The sequence below is a fragment of the Ornithorhynchus anatinus genome, chromosome 2, assembly GCF_004115215.2.
Source record: "Ornithorhynchus anatinus isolate Pmale09 chromosome 2, mOrnAna1.pri.v4, whole genome shotgun sequence".
In the NCBI taxonomy this organism is placed as follows: domain Eukaryota; kingdom Metazoa; phylum Chordata; class Mammalia; order Monotremata; family Ornithorhynchidae; genus Ornithorhynchus; species Ornithorhynchus anatinus.
In genome coordinates this window covers 39,481,715-39,500,361 of record NC_041729.1, presented here as the reverse complement: position 1 = coordinate 39,500,361, position 18,647 = coordinate 39,481,715, and the positions used below count along the sequence as shown (strand labels likewise).

Sequence of the window (18,647 nt, the reverse complement as noted above, 5' to 3'; positions counted from 1 at the left end):
GATTGACGGTCCCCTCGTCCAATCGGAGCCCCGGTCTCCCGGCTGGGGCCCCGCCCCCGCCGCGCCATCTGGCGGCGCGCCGGTTGGCCGGCCGCCCTGATTGACGGTCCCCTCGTCCAATCGGAGCCCCGGTCTCCCGGCTGGGGCCCCGCCCCCGCCGCGCCATCTGGCGGCGCCGGGGGCTCCGGGACTCTTCCATTAGCCCCGCGGCGGCGGGGGGGGGGCGCCGCGGCGGCGGCGGAGAGGCGGCTCCCATCCCGAACCCTCGCCTCCCGATGTCCAACAGATCGATTGCAAACGCTTGTAAAATACAGATCGAGTGTCCCCTGTCCACAGAGCCTGAGGTGGGCGGCGGGGAGGGGGGAGGGAGTATTCCGTCGAGGGCGGGCGGCCCCTTTTTGGCGGATGGTTTGGGCGGAAAGGACCGGCCTCGTTCCCTTCGTCGTTCCCCTCTTCATCCCCTTTTCCCATCCCCGTTTCCCACCCGGATCCGGCCCCGCCGCGGGGTGAGCGGCCCCGACTCCTCCGGGGGAAAGAGGGAGGGTCCCGGGGGTCGGGCCGGGATGGCCTCCCTCCACCCCCCCCCACCTGCACAATGACGTGGGGGTTTGTGAAGCGCTTCCTCTGTGCCGAGCACTGTTCTGAGCGCTGGGGGAGAGGCGAATACCAATGTTGGTATTGGTTAAGCGCTTCCTCTGTGCAGAGCACTGTTCTGAGCGCTGGGGTAGACCCGGGGCAGTCAGGTTGGCCCACAGTCTTCATCCCCATTTTGCAGATGAGGTCACTGAGGCCCAGAGAAGTAATGTTGGCATTGGTTAAGCGCTTCCTCTGTGCAGAGCACTGTTCTGAGCGCTGGGGTAGACCCGGGGGAATCAGGTTGGCCCACGTGGGGCTCACCGTCTTCATCCCCATTTCGCAGATGCGGTCACTGAGGCCCAGAGACGCGAAGTGACTGGCCCACAGTCACGCAGCTGACGAGTGGCAGAGCCGGGATTCGAACCCATGACCTCTGACTCCCAAGCCCGGGCTCTTGCCACTGAGCCCCGCTGCTTCTCTATACATAGAACAGTGTAACAGAGTTGGTAGACACAGTCCCTGTCCAGAAAGAGTTTACAGCCCAGAGGGGGAGACAGGCATTAATATAAAAAAACAAATGACAGATAGGGATATGCGTACTGTGGGGCTGAGTGAGGGCAAAGTAGAAGGAGCAAATCAGGGCGACACAGAAGGGGGTGGGAGAAGGGCGAATGAAGGCTGAGCCAGGGAAAGGCCTCTTGGAGGAGATGTGCCTTCAATAAGCCTTGGAAGGCGGCGAGAGTGATCATCTGTCAGATATGAAGAAGCTCCCAGGCTTCATCCCCATTTTCCAGATGAGCAGACTGAGGCCCAGAGAAGTGGTTTGGCCAGGGTCACCCAGCTGAGCTGGGATTTGAACCCACGCCCTCTGCCTCCCCAGCCCGGGCTCTTGCCCCCGAGCCACGCTGCTTTCCCCCTTGCTCGGCTCGGCTCACGGCTCGGTTAGCGTGGCTCGGGGGCAGGAGCCCGGGCTGGGGAGGCAGAGGGCGTGGGTTCTAATCCCCACTCCGCCGCGTGTCAGCTGGGTGACCTTGGGCAAGTCACTTCACTTCTCGGGGGCTCAGTTCCCTCATCTGGAAAACGGGGGTGAAGCCCGGGAGCCCCACGTGGGACGACCTGATCACCTCGTATCCCCCCCCCCGCCCCCCAGCGCTTTGCATATAGTAAGCGCTTAAATGCCATCGTTGTTATTATTGAGAAGCAGCGTGGCTCAGTGGAAAGAGCCCGGGCTTGGGAGTCAGCGGTCGTGGGTTCTAATCCCAACTCCGCCGCTAGTCAGCTGGGTGACTTTGGGCCAGTCACTTACCTTCTCTGGGCCTCAGTTCCCTCATCTGTAAAAGGGGGATGAAGACTGAGAGCCCCACGTGGGCCAACCTGATCACCTTGGATCCCCCCCAGCGCTTAGAACAGTGTTTTGCACATAGTAAGCGCTTAACAAATACCATTGTTATCATCGTTATCATTGAGAAGCAGCATGGCTCAGTGGAAAGAGCCCGGGCTGGGGAGTCAGAGGTCGTGGGTTCAAATCCCGGCTCAGCTGGGTGACTTGGGGTGGGTCATTTCACTTGTCCGGGCCTCATCTGTAAAATGGGCATTAGGATTGTGGGGCAACCTGATCACCCTGTATCCCTCCAGCGCTTAGAACAGTGTTTTGCACATAGCAAGCGCTTAACAAGTGCCATCGTCATCATTATTATTATTATCATTAGGGAGACCCACAGAACCATTGCTCTCCCTCTCCAGTGCCCAGCCAGCCCACACTCAGACCCCTGACCCTCCCTAGGACCAGGGAGGTTCTGCCCCACTGGGCAGCGACGCGTGTCTACCACCTCTCATGTATCGGGCTCTCCCAAGCACTAATAATAATGATAATGGTGGTGGTTGTTAAGCGCCTACTATGTGCCAAGCACTGTTCTAAGCGCTGGAGTGGATACAAGCTCATCAGGGTGTCCCACGTGGGGCTCACGTTCTTCATCCCCATTTGACAGATGAGGGAACTGGGGCCCAGAGAAGCGAAGTGACTTGCCCAAAGTCACACAGCTGACTAGTGGCGGAGGCGGGATTAGAACTCACAACCTCTGACTCCCAAGCCCGGGCTCTTTCCACTATGCCACGTTGCTTAGTTCAGTGCACTGAAAGATTGATTCATTCGATTGGATTTTTAGACGGTGAGCCCATATGGGGGCAGGGATTGGCTCTCTTTTGCCGTCTGTCTCCCCCGTTTAGACTGTGAGCCCATTGTTGGGCAGGGGTTGTCTCTCTCTGTTGCCAAATTGTCCATTCCAAGCGCTTAGTGCAGTGCTCTGCACACAGTAAGCGCTCAGTAAATACGATCGAGTGAATTGAGCACTCTCTACTATCTAATCAGCTACGAAGAAAGGACGCCACGCGCTCGAAGGAATATTTTCCCCTCCGAAAAACTTGCAGAACTCAGGCTGTGTCGATGGGAAGCAGCATGGCGCAGTGGGCGGAGCCCGGGCTTGGGAGTCAGAGGGCCTGGGTTCGAATCCCGGCTCCGTCGCTTGTCAGCTGTGTGACTTTGGGCAAGTCACTTAACTTCTCTGGGCTTCAGTTACCTCATCTGGAAAGTGGGGATGAAGACTGGGAGCCCCACGTGGGGCAACCTGATCACCTTGTATTCCCCCCCCCCCCCCAGTGCTTAGAACAGTGCTTTGCACATAGTAAGTGCTTAACAAATACCATGATTATTACTACAATAGTAGATGTGCAGAACACTGTGCTGACAGGGCCCTCCCCCCCAGTATTTGTTTTGTTTGTTTTTGTTGAATGGCATTTGTTAAGCGCTTACTTTGTGCCCAGGCACTGTACTAAGCGCAGGGGTGGATACAAGCAAATCGGCTCAGATACAGTCCCCGACCCTCATGGGGCTCCGGGCCTCGATCCCCATTTTCCAGATGAGGTAACTGAGGCAGCAGACAGGTGGAGGAGCTGGGATTAGAGTCCATAACCTTCTGGCTCCCAAATCTGCTCTCTATCCACTAGGCCTTGCTGCTTCTCAACTCTGTTATATATTGGACTCTCCCAAGCGCTTAGAACAGTGCTCGGTGCACAGCAGGCTCTCAATAAATAGCGCCGGAAGATTGGTTCACTGATGAAGCCCTCCCATTTCCCAGTCTTTTTGACCAGCACTCAATCACAGTAATTATCCTCGTGGTATTTAAGCGCTTACTGTGTGCCGAGCACTGAACTCATCATCTAATGGACTGGTAGAAATTCGTTGAGCTCCCGCCCGACGGGTCATTTTCATCATTTTGGGAGGAGTTTAGGGAATTACCTTGGATCTATCACCCACAGATTGCTTCAAAGACTAGACGGAGCAAACTAGCTCCTGTAAATTGGAATGTCTCACTACTAGAGCAACCCGAATTTATGCTGGGTTTTTTTTATGGCATTTGTTAAGAATTTACCTTATGTCATACACTGTTCTAAGCGCTGGGGTAGGTACAGGTTAATAAGGTTGGACACAGGTCCCTGCCCCGCACGGGGCTCCCAGTGTAAATCTAAATTATACTGTTGTTGAGAGGGTCCTATGCACCATTCAGATAGATCTGCTTGTTTTGTTTCGATATTCAGGTAGATCCGTTTGTCTCCTTTCATCACCAGGGACTGTTGGATCCATCATGGACGTCGAATGCGCCCGACTTTTACCTCACGTGTGTTCCGTCCTTGCGGATCCAAGGCAGCTTGTGGCAGACGACACTTGCTTGGAGAAACTACTGGACTGGTTTAAAACAGTAGTAGAAGCAGGTAACTTTGGGGTTTGCTGGCTCTTGTTGACCTGTAAGCCGCTGATTTTGCTGCTACAGGCGTATTTAGAGAATCGTGAGTTTCTGAGTTTCTGTGTTTAAATAAATGAATGAATGTGGACACTGCACGGTGGGCGACGCCAAGCGGTCTGGCGGAAGCAGCTGAATTTGTGGGATAGAAACGAAATTCTCACCTGGCTCCTTCTCAGCCTGTCGAAGGTGACAAATACAGTTGTAGATAGACTCGCTAGAGTGTCGCAAGCCAAAGAAAAGCTCTGAGAGGGAGGTTGGGTATTATGACATCCCGTGATTGATGTTTCTTCCGCAGAATCTAGTCTGGTGGTGTTGCAAGAGAACCCGTGCCTAACAGAGCTGCTTTTCCATGTGCTGAAACAACAGGATGTGAGTTGCGGCGTCCTCTCCTTTACTCTGCGGCTTGCAGGGATGTTTGCAGCCTCAGAAAGCTGTTTCCAATACTTTCAGGTGAGTTTCTTGACCTTTGGCAATGCCACAGAATTGCCCGATACAATCCGGTCAATATACGGTGGTGGTTATGCAGGTTTGTCCTACTGCAGCTATGAAACACCATTATGATCCATGCCCTCAAGAACTTCGTAGACCAGACCCTTGTGACCAGTAAAGCACCTGATTTAAAATAAGCCTTCTAAACTCAGGTCTCCCATCGCACAGGGATTCTGAGTTTCTAAGTGGGAACGCCCTTGCTCAGATGTACTTCCCCAAAGGGATCTGGGGTAAACTGGCACTGAACATGACCAGCGTGACTGCTGGAACCAAAGAGATTCCGTTGCAGGGAGTTGGCGGTGGGGGTGAAAGGGAGATGGAGTAAATGAAGAAAAGGACATCATTCATTTATTCGGTCGTATTTACTGAGTGCTTACTGTAGGCAAAGCACTGTATTAAGTGCTTGGGAGAGCTAGATATAACAGTAAACCGCCACATTCCGTGTGGGCAAGGAGCGTTCAGTCCAGAGGATGAGCCTGTCGACGAGGTGTGTCTCACCCATCTCTCATTAAGTCCCAGTACCTCTTCCAAATGGGGTCGGTAAGAGAAATGAGGACCCCAGAATCTGGACAGTGATGCTTTTAGAGAAATTAATTGTAGTTTGTGACCAGCAGTGTCAGAAACCATTTGGAGAGACTCTGGTTTGGGAGGGAGGAGAGCTTCAAAAATGGAATGAAAAGCAGCATGGCCTAGTGGAAGGGCATGGGCCTGGGTGGCAGAGGACTTGAGTACTAATCTCTGCTCTACCACTTGCCTGCTGAATGACCTTAGGCAAATCGCTTAATTTCTCTGTGCCTCTGTTTCCCCGTCTGCAAAATGAGAATTCAATACCTGGTCTCCCTCACTCTTAAATGGTAAACCCCATGGGTAAGACTGAGACCGTGTTGTCTGATCTGATTGCGTTGTATCTACCCTGGTGCTTAGTACAGTGCTTGGCACATAGTAAGCACTTAAATGCCACAATTATTGTTAGTGTCTTTTAAAAGTGGTAGGCTGAGAAAGATTCCCCTTCCAGGACTTGGTAGAATAGAGCAGTACAGGCAGCCCTCCTGATAGCGTCAGTTCATCGAAGTTGACAACAACCCTAATCCTGTTGCTCGCTAGGTTCGACCCAACCCTTAACTTGTGGTTTCCAGCATTTGTTCATTTCTTTCTTCATGTAGGGCCTATAATCTCTCTTACGTGGCCCGAAGGAGGTCCTTTTGGCATTCTGGGTAGATGCCCGTTGTTAGAGACGACGGATGTATTAATTCACCCAAGTTAATCATCTGCAGAATTGCTCAGACCCACAATCCAGTTCCTAGATCGCATACCCGAATACCTGAAGGAAGCTATGAACAATTTAGGGGAAGGAAAAGGCCACCTGGGTCCCTTCTTCGAGTGCCGTTAACACATCAGGGCTTGGACAGCTGAGGCCATAGAATAATGTAGAGAAGTGTCCGTATGTCTTTCGCCTCCATTATTATTACAGATGCCCCTGTGTAGTGAAGCCATCACATTCGATCCTTCGTCATTAAGTAGAGGACAGGTGGTTTGAAGAAAAGAAAAGGACTGGGATGTGCAAAACCTATAATGGAGATAGATAAATATCTGAGGGAATGGCTGTTTTGCAGTGAAGGTCGATGAATTTTACAGGTCCCTTCCCCAGAGCTTCTCTCTACCTTTAAGAAGGTAAAGTTAGCCATGGTAGGACAGTCTGCGGTTTGGTTTGCGTAAATAGGTATAGATACGTTTCAAAGTGAGAGGTGCATTTGCTGCGTTCCCTCAACCACGACGGAGACGGTTCTGGGACTTGCTGAAGGGAACAGGTTGTCAGAGGGCCGCAGATCAATTTCACACATCCTCCTTCCATTTCTGGGCCGACTGTCTTTTCTCTCCTCCCGTTTTTGATTCAGCAGGGGGAGCTGCTCCTCAGCCTCTTTGGTGAGTCGGGGCCGCCGGGCAGGCCGGCGTGGGATGACCCCTCCGTCCGCAGTGGCTGGATCCAGGGCGTGCACAGCATGGTCCAGCACCCGAGCGCCCTGCGTTTCCTCTGTGACTGTGGTGAGTCTGCCGTCGCTCCCTCGGAGTTGGAAGTGTGGTCCAGTCATGTCACCAAGAGTGAGTAGCTCGTGAGAGGACAGCTGTTTCAACTGGAAGGCCGCTGCATGAGTTTTAGTAACTAGTGGCGGGCTGTACACCTTATTTTTTTTCTTATGGCATTTGTTAAGCGCAAACCGTCAGACGCTGTTTTAAGCCCTGGGGTAGGTACAGGTTAATTAGGTCGGACACAGTCCATGTCTCGCGTGGGGCTCGCCGTCTAAGAAGGAGGGAGAACAGGTATTTAATCCCCATTTTACAGCCGAGGAAATTGAGGCACAGAGAAGTTAGGTGACTTACCCGGGATCCCACAGCAAGCACTTAGCAGAGCTGAGATTAGAACCCAGGTGAAGTGGATTGCCTTCATAGAGCAGAATTAGGACAGTTGTTGTGTAACACAAGCCAACGGTGTAAACTGTAGGATTTCAAAGTAGAAAGGTGTTAGAAAATTCCTACGCTGCCACTTCTCAAGGTAAGGGCAGTCTGTGAGTAAAGGATAAATTGCATCATTAATTCACAATTTGGTTTTCCTCCTATCTTGTGCTGCTTACACTGTTGAAATGCTTGCCTTTCCGTTTTAAACCCAGTAATTTAAGTAATTATGCCTCCGGTTTTCACAGAGAAGCCAGAGATTGGGGCCGTAGTTATTGGTTTCAGCTTAACGGTCTCTCGTTTTTCTTTATTTTTTTCCTCCCTCCTCCCCTCTTGCCTCGCGTACAGGAGCAATCGACGTGATCTTCTCATTGCAGGGAGATCCCAGTCTTTTCGTTGCTTCGGCGGCCAGTCAGCTTCTAGTTCACATCCTGGGCTTCTCTATGCAGTCAGGAACACCTGACCCTCCCAGCCTGCAGGACTGCGATTGGCCAGTATGTGTTCGGACGATCATAGATCACGTAGAAGAATCTCTACGCTCCAGTGCTTCGTCCCAGATCACCCAAGCGTTGAATATGCTAACCACGATGTTTGGGCGCTGTCACGATCCGTGGACGGAAGTACTCTGGTTGAGGATGAATCCACTGGTGGGATCTCTCCTGGAGAAACAGCCTCTCCCAGCCCCTCATTCTCTGGTGGATCTGTTCCTTAGCATGGCACGGTAAAAGTTTTAAGAGTTAGGCACCCTATGCCCTGTGTAAATACCTCTGGCGGGGCTTTGGACCCACGATTGAAATCGACCAGTTGAGCGGCCGTACCCACCACGAGTTCCGACTAGTGAACCGTCGCCTGGGCATCCATGGCGGGAAGCTCTCGGCTGAGGTGGTAACCTCAGGAAAAACCTGCCAGAAAATGAGACTTCTGAATTTTTTTAAAACATAATCAAAAGCTCTGGCTAGAAAATTGAAATAATTTTTATCCGTTCAAAAAAAGGATCTCTCGATACAGGGGATTTTTAAATAAAAATATTTACTCATCTCTGTAGAGAGAGAATGAGTTAGGTTCTCCTCTCTTTCTCTCCTTGCAGCTCTCCTGTGTTTAGTTATTCCGAATGTGACCTGTGGCCATCAGCAACACGAGCTCTGAGCCGCTTACACCCCACACAAGCAGGACCATTGGCATTAGGGATCCTGAACCTGAAAGACTGGTAATGATTATGGTTTATTCTTCTTATATCCTTTTATCTACTGGAGTTCCTCATCGTGCGAATCCAGGGTCTAGAGAGTGACCCCTCCTGCTTTAGTGGGAAGCGTGAGAGAGTTTGTGCTCTCCCTCAGACAACAAATCTAGGGAAAGTGATGGGGAATTTTCACATTTAAGAAAGTCCAAGGATGAGCTACATAAGTAATTCAGAAAGAACAGAAAATCGATCCTTGCTGGGAAGGTTAAAGGAGCTGGAGGGAGGGATTTCTAACTTCGACAAGAGAAAACTTGAGGGATGACAACTCTCTTATCAGGTATATAAAGTGTCACCACAAGGAGGAAGCTGATGAGGTGTTCTATATCTCTTCAGAGGTGTGAACAACAATAATTGGAAAGTGTTTGGCTAGATTTAGGAAGAAGGTTTTACTTTTAAGGGGAGTGTCATGGACTGGTTGTGGAGGGAGCCCTCCATTCCAGGAGGGCTTTAAAAACAGTACTAATAATAATGATAATAATTGTGGCGTTTGTTTAGGGTTTCCTCTGGGCCAAGCACTGCACTAGGTGCTGGGATAGAGACGAGGTAATCAGGTAGGGATACAGTCCCTGTCTACATGGGGCTCACAGTCTAATGGCGAGGGAGAACAGATACTTCACCCCCATTGTAAAGATGAGGAAACGGGCACGGGAATGCTACGTATATTGTCCAAAATCAGATAGCAGGTAAGAGGCAGAGCCAGGGTTAGAACTCAGGTCCTCTGACTCCCGGACCCATGCCCTTTCCACTAGGTCACACTAGGTCATCTGACTTGGGTGGTTTAGGCATTTACTAACCCGGGGTGAACCAGATGATTTCTTTAGGACGCTTCCCGTTCTCTAATTCCAAAATGTTCTGAGGTCATTCGTTCAGCGGTCAGTGACAGAGTATATTTTTAGTTGTCGTTTTGTTTCTGAAAGCCCATCGTCACTGAAGAGCCAAGCCCTTAGTGTCCTTCTTCAGCCACTGGCCTGCGTCTTGAAAGCCACCGCTCAGCCTTCTGGATACTCAGGTAGGCTCTGAGGGGAAGCGGACGTAGACTACTCTGGGGGGCAGAAGTAGCCAGAAGGGCAAAAAATGCACTACTGCAGTGGCAGATTGGTGCGCCCAGATAATGGGAGAGATTTGGGAGAAATGCAGTGTAGTGGAATTTGAAATATCACAGCAAGCCAGACCATATCATTCAGCGTACATTACCCACATGTTGAGAAGGGTGTACTTTCAGAAGCGCCGCTGGAAAGCTTCTGGGCTAATAATGATAATTGCGGTACTGAAGCACTTAACATGTGCCAAGCACTGGCACTAAGCCTGTGTGCTAATCCCTGGGGTAGATGCAGTATTAACAGATTGGAGTCCCTGTACTCCATGGGGCTCACAGTCTGAGGAGGGAGAGTAACCCTCAATTTACAGATGAGGAAATCGAGGCCCCAGCTAGGTGAACTGACTTGCCCGAGGTCACGGAGCAGTAGGTCTCCTGGTTCCCAGAAGGGCACAAGGCCACAGGGGATGGTTGGGAATGATTCAGAGAAGGTGGGATTTCAGGAGGGCTCGGAAGGTGGGGAAGGCTGTGGTCGGGTTGACGTGGTCGGGAAGGGTCTTTCGGGCCCCAGGGAACCGTGTGAGCAAAGAGGAGGCGGCAGGTGAGTAGAAGGAACGGTAAGGTGGGGAGCGTAAAAGGAATGAAGAATAATTGCAAGTGTGTGAGATGGAGAAAACTTGTGGAGCACCTTAAAGTCGAGGGTTAGGAGTTTCTGTTGAGGCGGAGGAAGATGGGCAGCCACTGGAGGTTTCAGAGGAGTGGAGAAGCGTAAGGAGCTGGTCGGACCTTTGATTTGACTCGGTGATGGTATTTCCTAGGAGTTCTGATTTCAATTTTTGATCCACCAAGAACCTGGGACAAACTGCTTTATCTGTGCTTTGATTCCACGGTCTGTTCAAAGGGATGGTACCTGCCTCTTCTCTGAGGTACAGAGACAGTAATGCTCTTCGAGATAGGTTAGTCTCAAGCTTTTTACGCTAAGGGGTGACGTACTTTTCACGGGGGCAGCGAACCCTTCTGCCTCCTCTTTTTGTGTGTCAGGAACAATTGCTGTCTTTGAATCTGAGCTGATGGGTTGCATGCGTTTTCCTTTCCTCCCCGCCAAGGTTTCCCGGATGAGACTGTGTGTGATCCCGTAACCACGGATACGCTTCTTTCCTCCAAGTCAGCCTGTGCCGGTCTCTTGTGTCAAACTCTGGCTCACCTGGAAGAACTCCAGCCCCTGGTATGAAATCTAGGGAATTTGTGCACCAAAAAGGGGTAGAGAGTCATGTTTCTGATACAATCAATCCCTGTGCCAGAAAGCGCTAATAGGAACTTTCTCCTGCCTGCTTCAGGCCCACCTGACAGAGGACTGGCCTCAGATCCTCTTGCTAAATGCAGTGGTGACAATCTTACAGTTCTGCAGTGGCTTAGCAGCCCCAGCTTCCAGTGTGGGAGGCAGGCTCTGTGGGATCCTCATCGGTTGCTTCAGAGTCCAGAGGTCAGCGCTTGATTTCCTGGGAACGCTTTCTCAGGGAGCAAGTAAGTGAGCTTTTCCTCTTTATTACCCGGCTAAACATACCTCCCTCCTTCTGTGACCCTGCTGGAGCTGAACCCAAACGTAATCCTTTCGCTCACCCCTTACCTCTGTCTGAGCCACAGATCCTGAACAGTTACCTGTGGGGGAAGCAGCGTGGCTCAGCGGAAAGAGCCCGGGCTTCGGAGTCAGAGGTCATGGGTTCGACTCCCGGCTCCGCCACTTGTCAGCTGTGTGACTGTGGACAAGTCACTTCTCTGTGCCTCAGTTACCTCATCTGGAAAATGGGGATTAACTGTGAGCTGATTACCCTGTATCTACCCCAGCGCTTAGAACAGTGCTCTGCACATAGTAAGCGCTTAACAAATACCAACATTATTATTACCTTTTTTGAGTTTCTTCTCTGCTTTTTATCATCTGGTAACGAGCAAGAATTGTGTTGAGTGATCGGAAGTGTGAGGAGGCACTTGGTTAAGCCTGTACGTTCTGTGGCCACCGGTCTTACGACGGTGTGATTGGGGGAGGGTGGATCTGGCCCGTTGATCCGTTTCTAACTTAATTGTCTCTTTTAGGCCCCAATGATTTGGTGAGACAAGTGTTTGACATTCTTCTTGTGTACCTCAAGAGTCCAGATTCCAGCCCTACAGTAAGTGCAGGTTATAGGGACAGAGCTAGGGGGAAAAAAAAATCCAGAAAACTCTGAATTCTGGTAGGGTGGTCATGTGGGCAGCTTTCTCGAGCAAACTAGTTGCAGACCCAACTCCGACACGGTCTAGAAAACACACTTCTCCAGTGTTAAAGAATCACTCCTACCGACAGCTCTGAAAAGAAAGTACAAGAGCACCTGCCACCGGGGATTTAAAGTTGAGCCCCTTCTGGGTTTTCCAAGGCAAAGTAGGCTGGAGCCACGAAGCAATAGAGAGCAGAAGATAGTGTAAATTCACTATTCCCCTTGAGATGGCCTGGAGACCAGTCCTGAAGCTACATTTCCACGTGTGGACATTAAAATGAGGCGGGCGGGGGTAGTAGAAATAAGGTTCCAGAAGTCTTCTGCATCATTAATTTGTGGGGCCAGAGTTCAATCCAGAAGACCACTATAGAGCAGCTCTTTTGACCGTGTTGCTTCTTGAAACATCTTTCCATTTGGTGCCAAATGGAACGTTTTCAAAATAGAAAAACCAAGTAAAAGATTCTCAATTTGGGCTAGGAAACTGGACGGAGGTTCTAGAATTGTCTTTAGCCACACCTCATTTTCACAGAAGACGTGGCGGGGAGTGAGGCCGACCGGAAAGAGAATGGGGCTGGGAGACGGGAGATCCGGGTTGTAGCCACTGAGCCGGCCATGAGACCTTGGGCAAATCACTTGTTCTCCCTGGGCCTGTTTCCTCAGCTGTAAAACAGGGATTGCAGGGATTGCGTGTGATCTGATTATCCTGTATCTCCCGCAGCGTTCAGCACAGAGTAAGAGCTTAAATGCTGTAAGAATTGGAGGCGGGAAGGGATATGTTCAGATCTGATTCAGAAAAGATGACCTGTCTGTAGGCACTTGGGTGAGCTTTGTAAGAATTGGCATTAATCCTCCCTCTGCCTCTCCGATCCTGCGTCCCTCGCTGCCAGATCCAGTTCCTTCCACTTATAAAAGGGGAAGCGAGAGCCCCCGCTTCACTTCCAAACCACAACTGAAAACCGGCTGCACGGTGCAGCGTAAAACAGCAACGAGCCCGGCGGAACAGCATCTCCCTTGGAGTGTCTGGTACAGCCACGCTTTCCCCTCTTCTAGGTCCTGAAGAAGGCATTTCAAGCCACACTCAAATGGCTCCTCAGTGTGTCAGAAACCTCCACCTCCAGCAGTCCCTGCCCACAGACTCAACATTTCCTTAGAGGTAACGAAACGGTTCGTCATTCGAGGGGTAAAGCGAGGAGGGGCCGGGACCTACAAAGTCGAACGGCGGCCTGATGCTTTCAGCTCACCTCCTCGACCGATACCATCCATTTTGAATCCTGGGAGGTGTGGGAGAGGTCAGGTCGACTCGGCAAGCTCGAGGTCTACGGGGGCGGCGATCTGAAAAGGCGGAAGGGGTGAGGGTTCCGGCGTGGATCTAGGGCGGCCTCACCCCCAGAATCCCGTCCTCCGTCGGGGGTTCTTCTCCCCGCAGCTCTCTTCCCGGTGCTGCAGAAACGTCTGTGCAGCCCTTGCTGGGAGGTAAGGGACTCGGGGCTGGAATTCCTCACCCACCTCACCAAACACTGGGGAGGTAAGTGCAAAGGGAACGTCTAACCTTTAGGTGGGTTCCAAGTGGCGTTGGCGCGGCGGGACGTTCAGCCCAAAGTGCGCATCCAACCCGCTCTGGAAAATCAGCCCCTGAGGTGGCCCTAGGTCAGAGGTTTCACCCGGTTTAGCCTTAAGCCCCACGGAGCCGCCCTGTGCCCGGCCAGGCCAGCCTCTGGCGGCCGGGGCCGGCGGCCGCGCCCGCCACCCGGAGGGAGTGTCGGTGAGGGTCAAGAGCCTGTTTGCATTGGAAGCCGCGTGGGCGGGTAGACCAGTAAACCTTTGTGCCCCTGGCTGGCTGTGTATTTACAGAGCAGGCTGAATTCAGACAAGCTGTCCTGTCTTCGGAGGTACCAGAGCTGGCAGAAGCGCTGCTCCGGGACCCGGAGAGTTACGTGCGCGCGAGCGCCGTGACCGCCGCGGGGCAGCTGGCCCTCAGAAACCTGCATTCCAACCCCACTGGCACCAAGTTCGGAAAGGATGAAAAGGTAAGCGCCATCCAAGGGAAGCACAGGGAGCCCTCGCCTAGCCCACAGACATCCAGCAACCCAGCCCACCCCAACTGAATGGCCGCTTGTTTCCCGTTACCTTGGGACGGGAGCAGCACGGTCCAGCGGTTAGAGCACGGACCTGGGAGTCAGAAATACCTGGGTTCTGATCCCGGCTCCGCCACACGTCTGCTGTGTGACCTTGGGCAAGTCGCTTCAGTTTCTGGGCCTCAGTTACCTCATCTGTAAAATAGGGATTAAGTCAGTGCACCCGACCCGATTACCTTGTATCGACCACAGTGCTTGGCACTTACTAAGCGCTTAACAAATAGCGTAATGATTATTATTAAGTCGCTGGCCGGCGGCAGGTACGAAGCGGCAGTGGGAGGTGCCGGGGCCATTCTGTCGCCGTCTACAAACCAGGCCGCTGAGGCGCGTAGCAGGAATCTGCCCCGGGACCTCCGACCGGGGTGGCTGTTAGCCCAGGCCCGTCTCTGACCGGACTATCCCCCACCTGGTACCGATAGGGTACCGGAAGCCTCTAGCCCCGGCATTGTATTTTAAACGCCCCGCCTCCCTCCCCTTCAGCCCCTGTGGTGGTCCTGTTTTGGGGGAGGGGGATGCGACGGCTCCAGAGTAAAGGAGGGCGTGCGGGGTCGCTCTGCCCACCTGGAAAGCAGCCTGCGGTCGTGGACGGAGCACGGGTCTGGGAGTCGGAAGGGCACGGGTTCTAATCCCGGCTCCACCTCTCGTCTGCTGCGTCTCTGTGCCTCAAAATTACATCTGTGAAATGGGGATCGAGACTCTGAGCCCCACGTGGGCCAGAGACCGTATCCAAATCAATTTACCTGTATCCACCTCAGCGCTTAGTAGAGTGCCTGACACCTAGTAAGCCCTCAACAACTACCATTATTATTATTCTCTAGAACCTGCCAGTTTCTGCAAGGAAATCTTTTGGGTCCTTAAACCGTACTGTCAGGTAACCCGCATCCTGTTCATAATGTAACTTTCGCTGTTCGTTTTAGAAAAACCTGGTGCTGGCGCTTCTAGACATTCTCTCGGCCGACTCGGAAGGTTTCCCTAGGAGGGCCGTGATCCAAGTCTTCACCGAGTGGCTGAGGGAAGGCCACGCTGACGTGGCCAAGGACGCCGAGCGGTTTGTTACCCAGGTGCTCCAGATCGTGAGCTGTGACTTGGATTGGGAGGTTAAAGTTCACGGCTTGGACTTGGCTCTGGTGTTTGCCGTCCAGACCCTCGGGCCGCGCGAGGCCGACTGCCCGTATGCCGTCGCCACGTCCTCCGCCGTCCCCTCCGCCCCGATCGCTCACTCGCTGCAGCCGCTCTGCCGCACGGGGCTGTTGGAGTTCGCGTTCGGCGCCTTGTGTGACTGTGACAGGCCCGTGGCGCGGAAGGCCTGTGATCTCCTCCTCTTCCTGAAAACGAAACTGGCTCTCCATCCCCCAGGCCACGAGGGAAGGGAAACCCCGGAGGCAGCTCTGGACACCCGGGGCTTAGCCTGGCTCGAAGCGACTTTGAGGGGGTGGAGATCGGGTGAGCAGGCTCCAGCGGGAGGGGACGCCACCAAAATCGGTCCCCAAGAGCCGGACGGCGTGCTGGCTATTTTGGGGACGATGGACTTGGAGGGGTTGCGAGGTACGCTAGCCGAGAGCAGCGACCACATCGAGAAAAGCCCCCAGTCCCTCTTGCAGGACATGTTAGCCACCGTGGGGGCCGATGAGGAAAATGAGGCCGACTGCTATTAACCGCCAACAGGAAATGGCCTTTCCCATACCGAGCAGACGACAGTCCTGCCTCCCCGCAGCCAGGGGCAAGCCACGTTCCAGTTGCTCGCAGCTAGAAAAGGCGGGCCCGTGCCTCGGGCGGGACTCCGGCGGATCCCTGGGCCAAGCCAACCGTGCTACTGCCCCGGGGAAGCTTCAGACTCAAACGTTACACAAGCCATGATTTGAACCTTTCTGCAGGAGGAAGGAAGCACCTCCAAGGCAGGGACCAAAGGGAAGAGAATTTTTTTTTTTAAAAAAACAAAAGCCAGAGAGATGCAAAAATCCCAAACTGTAAAAATTTTAGACTTTTGCCAGTGAAATAATTATTTTGAAAACAAAATAAAGTCTTATTACATAGAACTGTACTGCTTTCAAAAGCACAAGGCTTGCCCGTCCCAGCCCTTCTCGATCCAGTTTGCGTCGATGACTGTTTCTTGATCGAGATTCATCTTCACGGGTAACGGTCTGGGGCTTCCAAAAGGCCGTAAGTGCGAAGAAGTGCATCTGGGGAGGGGTCGCGACCTCTGAATTTACGGAATACCTCCTGTGGGGAAATGCTGCCTCCCAAGCTCAGGACCGTATCTCTGTACCTAGGAGAGGAGGTGCATGTTAGCACGCTTTCGTTTTGTTACATTGGAGCACTGCAAGCCGGAAGAAGGTATTTCCTCATTTTTTTTTTCTCCTCCCGGAGGGAGTTAGGAAGTAGAGAAGCAAATCAGATTAATGCTGTTGATTAGTACGGGCATCTGTGATAACGGGCAATATTAAATTGCGTTCTTGTGTTCGTTAAACCCTTGTTTCTGGCCAGACTTAAAACAACCCCCCTGGGGCGGAGAAATGGGCCAAAGTGCTCCCTCCCTCCTCAGGGTTGGGGAGATCTGGGTTGCGGGGGGCGGGGAGGAAAGCCACCACATCAAGCACCACCAAAGCTAGTTGTCTGTTCTAAGCGCTGAGCAGGGAGGAAGCCAGAGTTATCTGGAAGGTGCTTCGGCCACGTCTTTCCCTCTATCGTAGGGATAGCTCTAAAGGGTTCTAAGTGAGGGGCGCCTCCCCCTCCACCCCACCCTCATCCCGCCCCTCCTCCCCAATGACAAGCATTCTAAAGCAATACCGAATTTAAATGCATAAAGTTGGCAAAGCGATACAGCTGCAGCAGGGCTTCTCTGCCCGTAGCCCTGCCCCAGGCCCAGGATCAACCCTCAGCGGTTGTTACACGTTCCATGTCCCCGCAACCCTGTTCTTGAGATGCAATGTCCTTGGGGAGCGAAGTAGAGATTCTCCTCTCTGCTATACTACCTCAGAGTGGATGTGGCCAGACTTCTTTCTAAAAAACTAGAAACATTATGTTGAGTGGCTGCTGGTGATACTTAAGGTAATTCCAACTATTGTAAAACAGGACCTTGTGCTCTACTTCTGTTCTTGGAATGGGTTTTTTGTCTTGAGCTTTAAGTAGAGGGTAGAGGTTCCCTTCCCCAGGCGGAAGCCACAACTCAGTGCACTCCTTCCTCACTCTCGTGAAGGTGGGCGAGACTGACCGACTGCCCCCGGCTCCAGTGCGGCCCAGAATTGGGGTGGGGTAGGAAGCGGGTCGCCCCCTAACACCCACATGGCATCCAGGTTTAAGCAGGGTCACATAACACCCCTCTCACCCCACCCACTCCCTTCTAACTCTCCCCTTTGAGATATAAGGAGGCAAGAGATGAGCTAAAGTTGCTCCCTTCCCACCCCCAAGATGAGAGAGACACTTAATACCTCGGTGCCTCAATTTCCTCATCTGTAAAATGGAGAATCAATACCTGCTCTCCCACCTCCTTAGCTTGTGAGAATCATGTGGTGGCAGAGACTTTGGCCTGGTGATCTTGTATTCACCCCAGCGCTCAGTACAGTGCTTGGCATCTAGTAAGCGCTTAAATACACCAGTTATTATTACCGTTATATATGGAGAGAGCAACTGAGATTGTTCATTCCCAGCACCTTCCTTGGAGCTGTTAAGCATCTTTAAGATACACTAGCCTTGGACCCCTTTGATTCACCTAGGGATAAAGACCTAGATCTCCAGAGAACTTCCACTTTGTGCTTTTATGATGGAAATCTTGCATAACAGGCCTCCACCGTCTTCACACCCTAGGCTGAAGCCCTGCTGCGAACTAACAGCTATCATTTTTCCCGCTACTTCCACTTGTGAGGTTGGCCTGTGGCGCTGCCCAGAGACGATGGATTTCACGCCCTAGTTTCTGTACCTGCGTCCAACCTTGGCGAGCCTTTCTCGGTTTTGTAATCCAACTTCCGCGAAGGCCTCAAACTCGTCCTGAGCCAGCAACTCTGCCCACATGTAAGAGTAATATCCTGCGGCATAGGAGTCGTCCCCAAAGATGTGGGTGAAGGTACACAGGATGCAGTCCTCCTGGGGAGCAGATTCGGGAAGAGAATGCATCGACTGAATACTGGAACAGATGAGTCTCCTTTCAGGCAGGGCCCGCTCTGTGTTCTTGGAGCAGTAATGCCCACCGGTCTAGCTGTAAACTATGGAAGAGCAGTCGGGGGGACTGAGGCCCTCCCTCTTTCTAGAGACTACAGACCAATACCGTGGTCACCGTGACGGTTTACTTCTCTGGAGACGGTAGCTAAGGGTTGACTTCTGAGCTACCCTGTAGCGATGGCTGTGGGAAGAGAATCTGCCAAGTTACCAAATCCGCCATCTGTGAAGGTGTCCCGGCGGGATTGTAAATGGTATAAGTACCGTTTAGGTGATTTTCAATAAAGACACCAGAGCGTTGCTTGATTTTTTTTGGTTTGTTTGGAAGAGGATCTGTAGTTAAATCCAGGACCTAGGTTTCAGAGAATGTGCCAGAGGCTGATGGCACGCGTTTAGCACAGAACTCAAGTAAAACAGCCCCTCCGATGAAACCGCTGCCGGAGACGAAACGGAAGCTTCTATCGGCCGCAGGGGAGACGACGGTTATCAAAAACGGTGCTTAGAAGGGACAAAAGAGCA

General features: G+C 52.3%; 2 protein-coding genes across 7 annotated transcripts in view; one reads left to right on the top strand and one right to left on the bottom strand.

The window, feature by feature from the left end:
• The first annotated feature begins 258 nt into the window (after nt 1-258).
• BRAT1 (BRCA1 associated ATM activator 1) lies at nt 259-18,434 on the top strand. 3 transcript variants are annotated; one of them, XR_005659745.1, is made up of 15 exons: nt 428-506; nt 4,201-4,344; nt 4,672-4,826; nt 6,761-6,908; nt 7,665-8,037; nt 8,404-8,523; nt 9,474-9,565; nt 10,699-10,817; nt 10,930-11,116; nt 11,684-11,757; nt 12,892-12,994; nt 13,268-13,366; nt 13,693-13,868; nt 14,894-16,310; nt 17,781-18,434. XR_005659745.1 is itself a non-coding variant. In XM_029055165.2 (14 exons), exons 2-14 carry the CDS (start codon nt 4,218-4,220, stop codon nt 15,629-15,631), a joined length of 2,511 nt encoding a protein of 836 aa, XP_028910998.1. In that variant the 5' UTR covers nt 259-344; nt 4,201-4,217; the 3' UTR covers nt 15,632-18,434. The 3 variants fall into 3 exon arrangements, 2 of the variants coding, with proteins under 2 accessions (XP_028910998.1, XP_028910993.1); XM_029055165.2 differs by lacking the exon at nt 428-506 and adding an exon at nt 259-344 and having other exon boundaries at nt 14,894-18,434; XM_029055160.2 differs by having other exon boundaries at nt 14,894-18,434.
• Nucleotides 15,923-18,647, bottom strand: part of LOC100082657 (probable cytosolic oligopeptidase A) — a 34,433-nt gene continuing 31,708 nt past the window's right edge. For all 4 annotated transcript variants that reach the window (XM_007656936.3, XM_029055175.2, XM_029055177.2 and 1 more), the window contains 2 exons: nt 17,893-18,056; nt 15,923-16,242 (listed from right to left, as the gene is read on the bottom strand). In XM_007656936.3, coding sequence (XP_007655126.2) covers nt 16,104-16,242; nt 17,893-18,056 — 303 coding nt within the window. In that variant the 3' untranslated portion in view covers nt 15,923-16,103. The remainder of the gene's footprint in view (nt 16,243-17,892; nt 18,057-18,647) is intronic.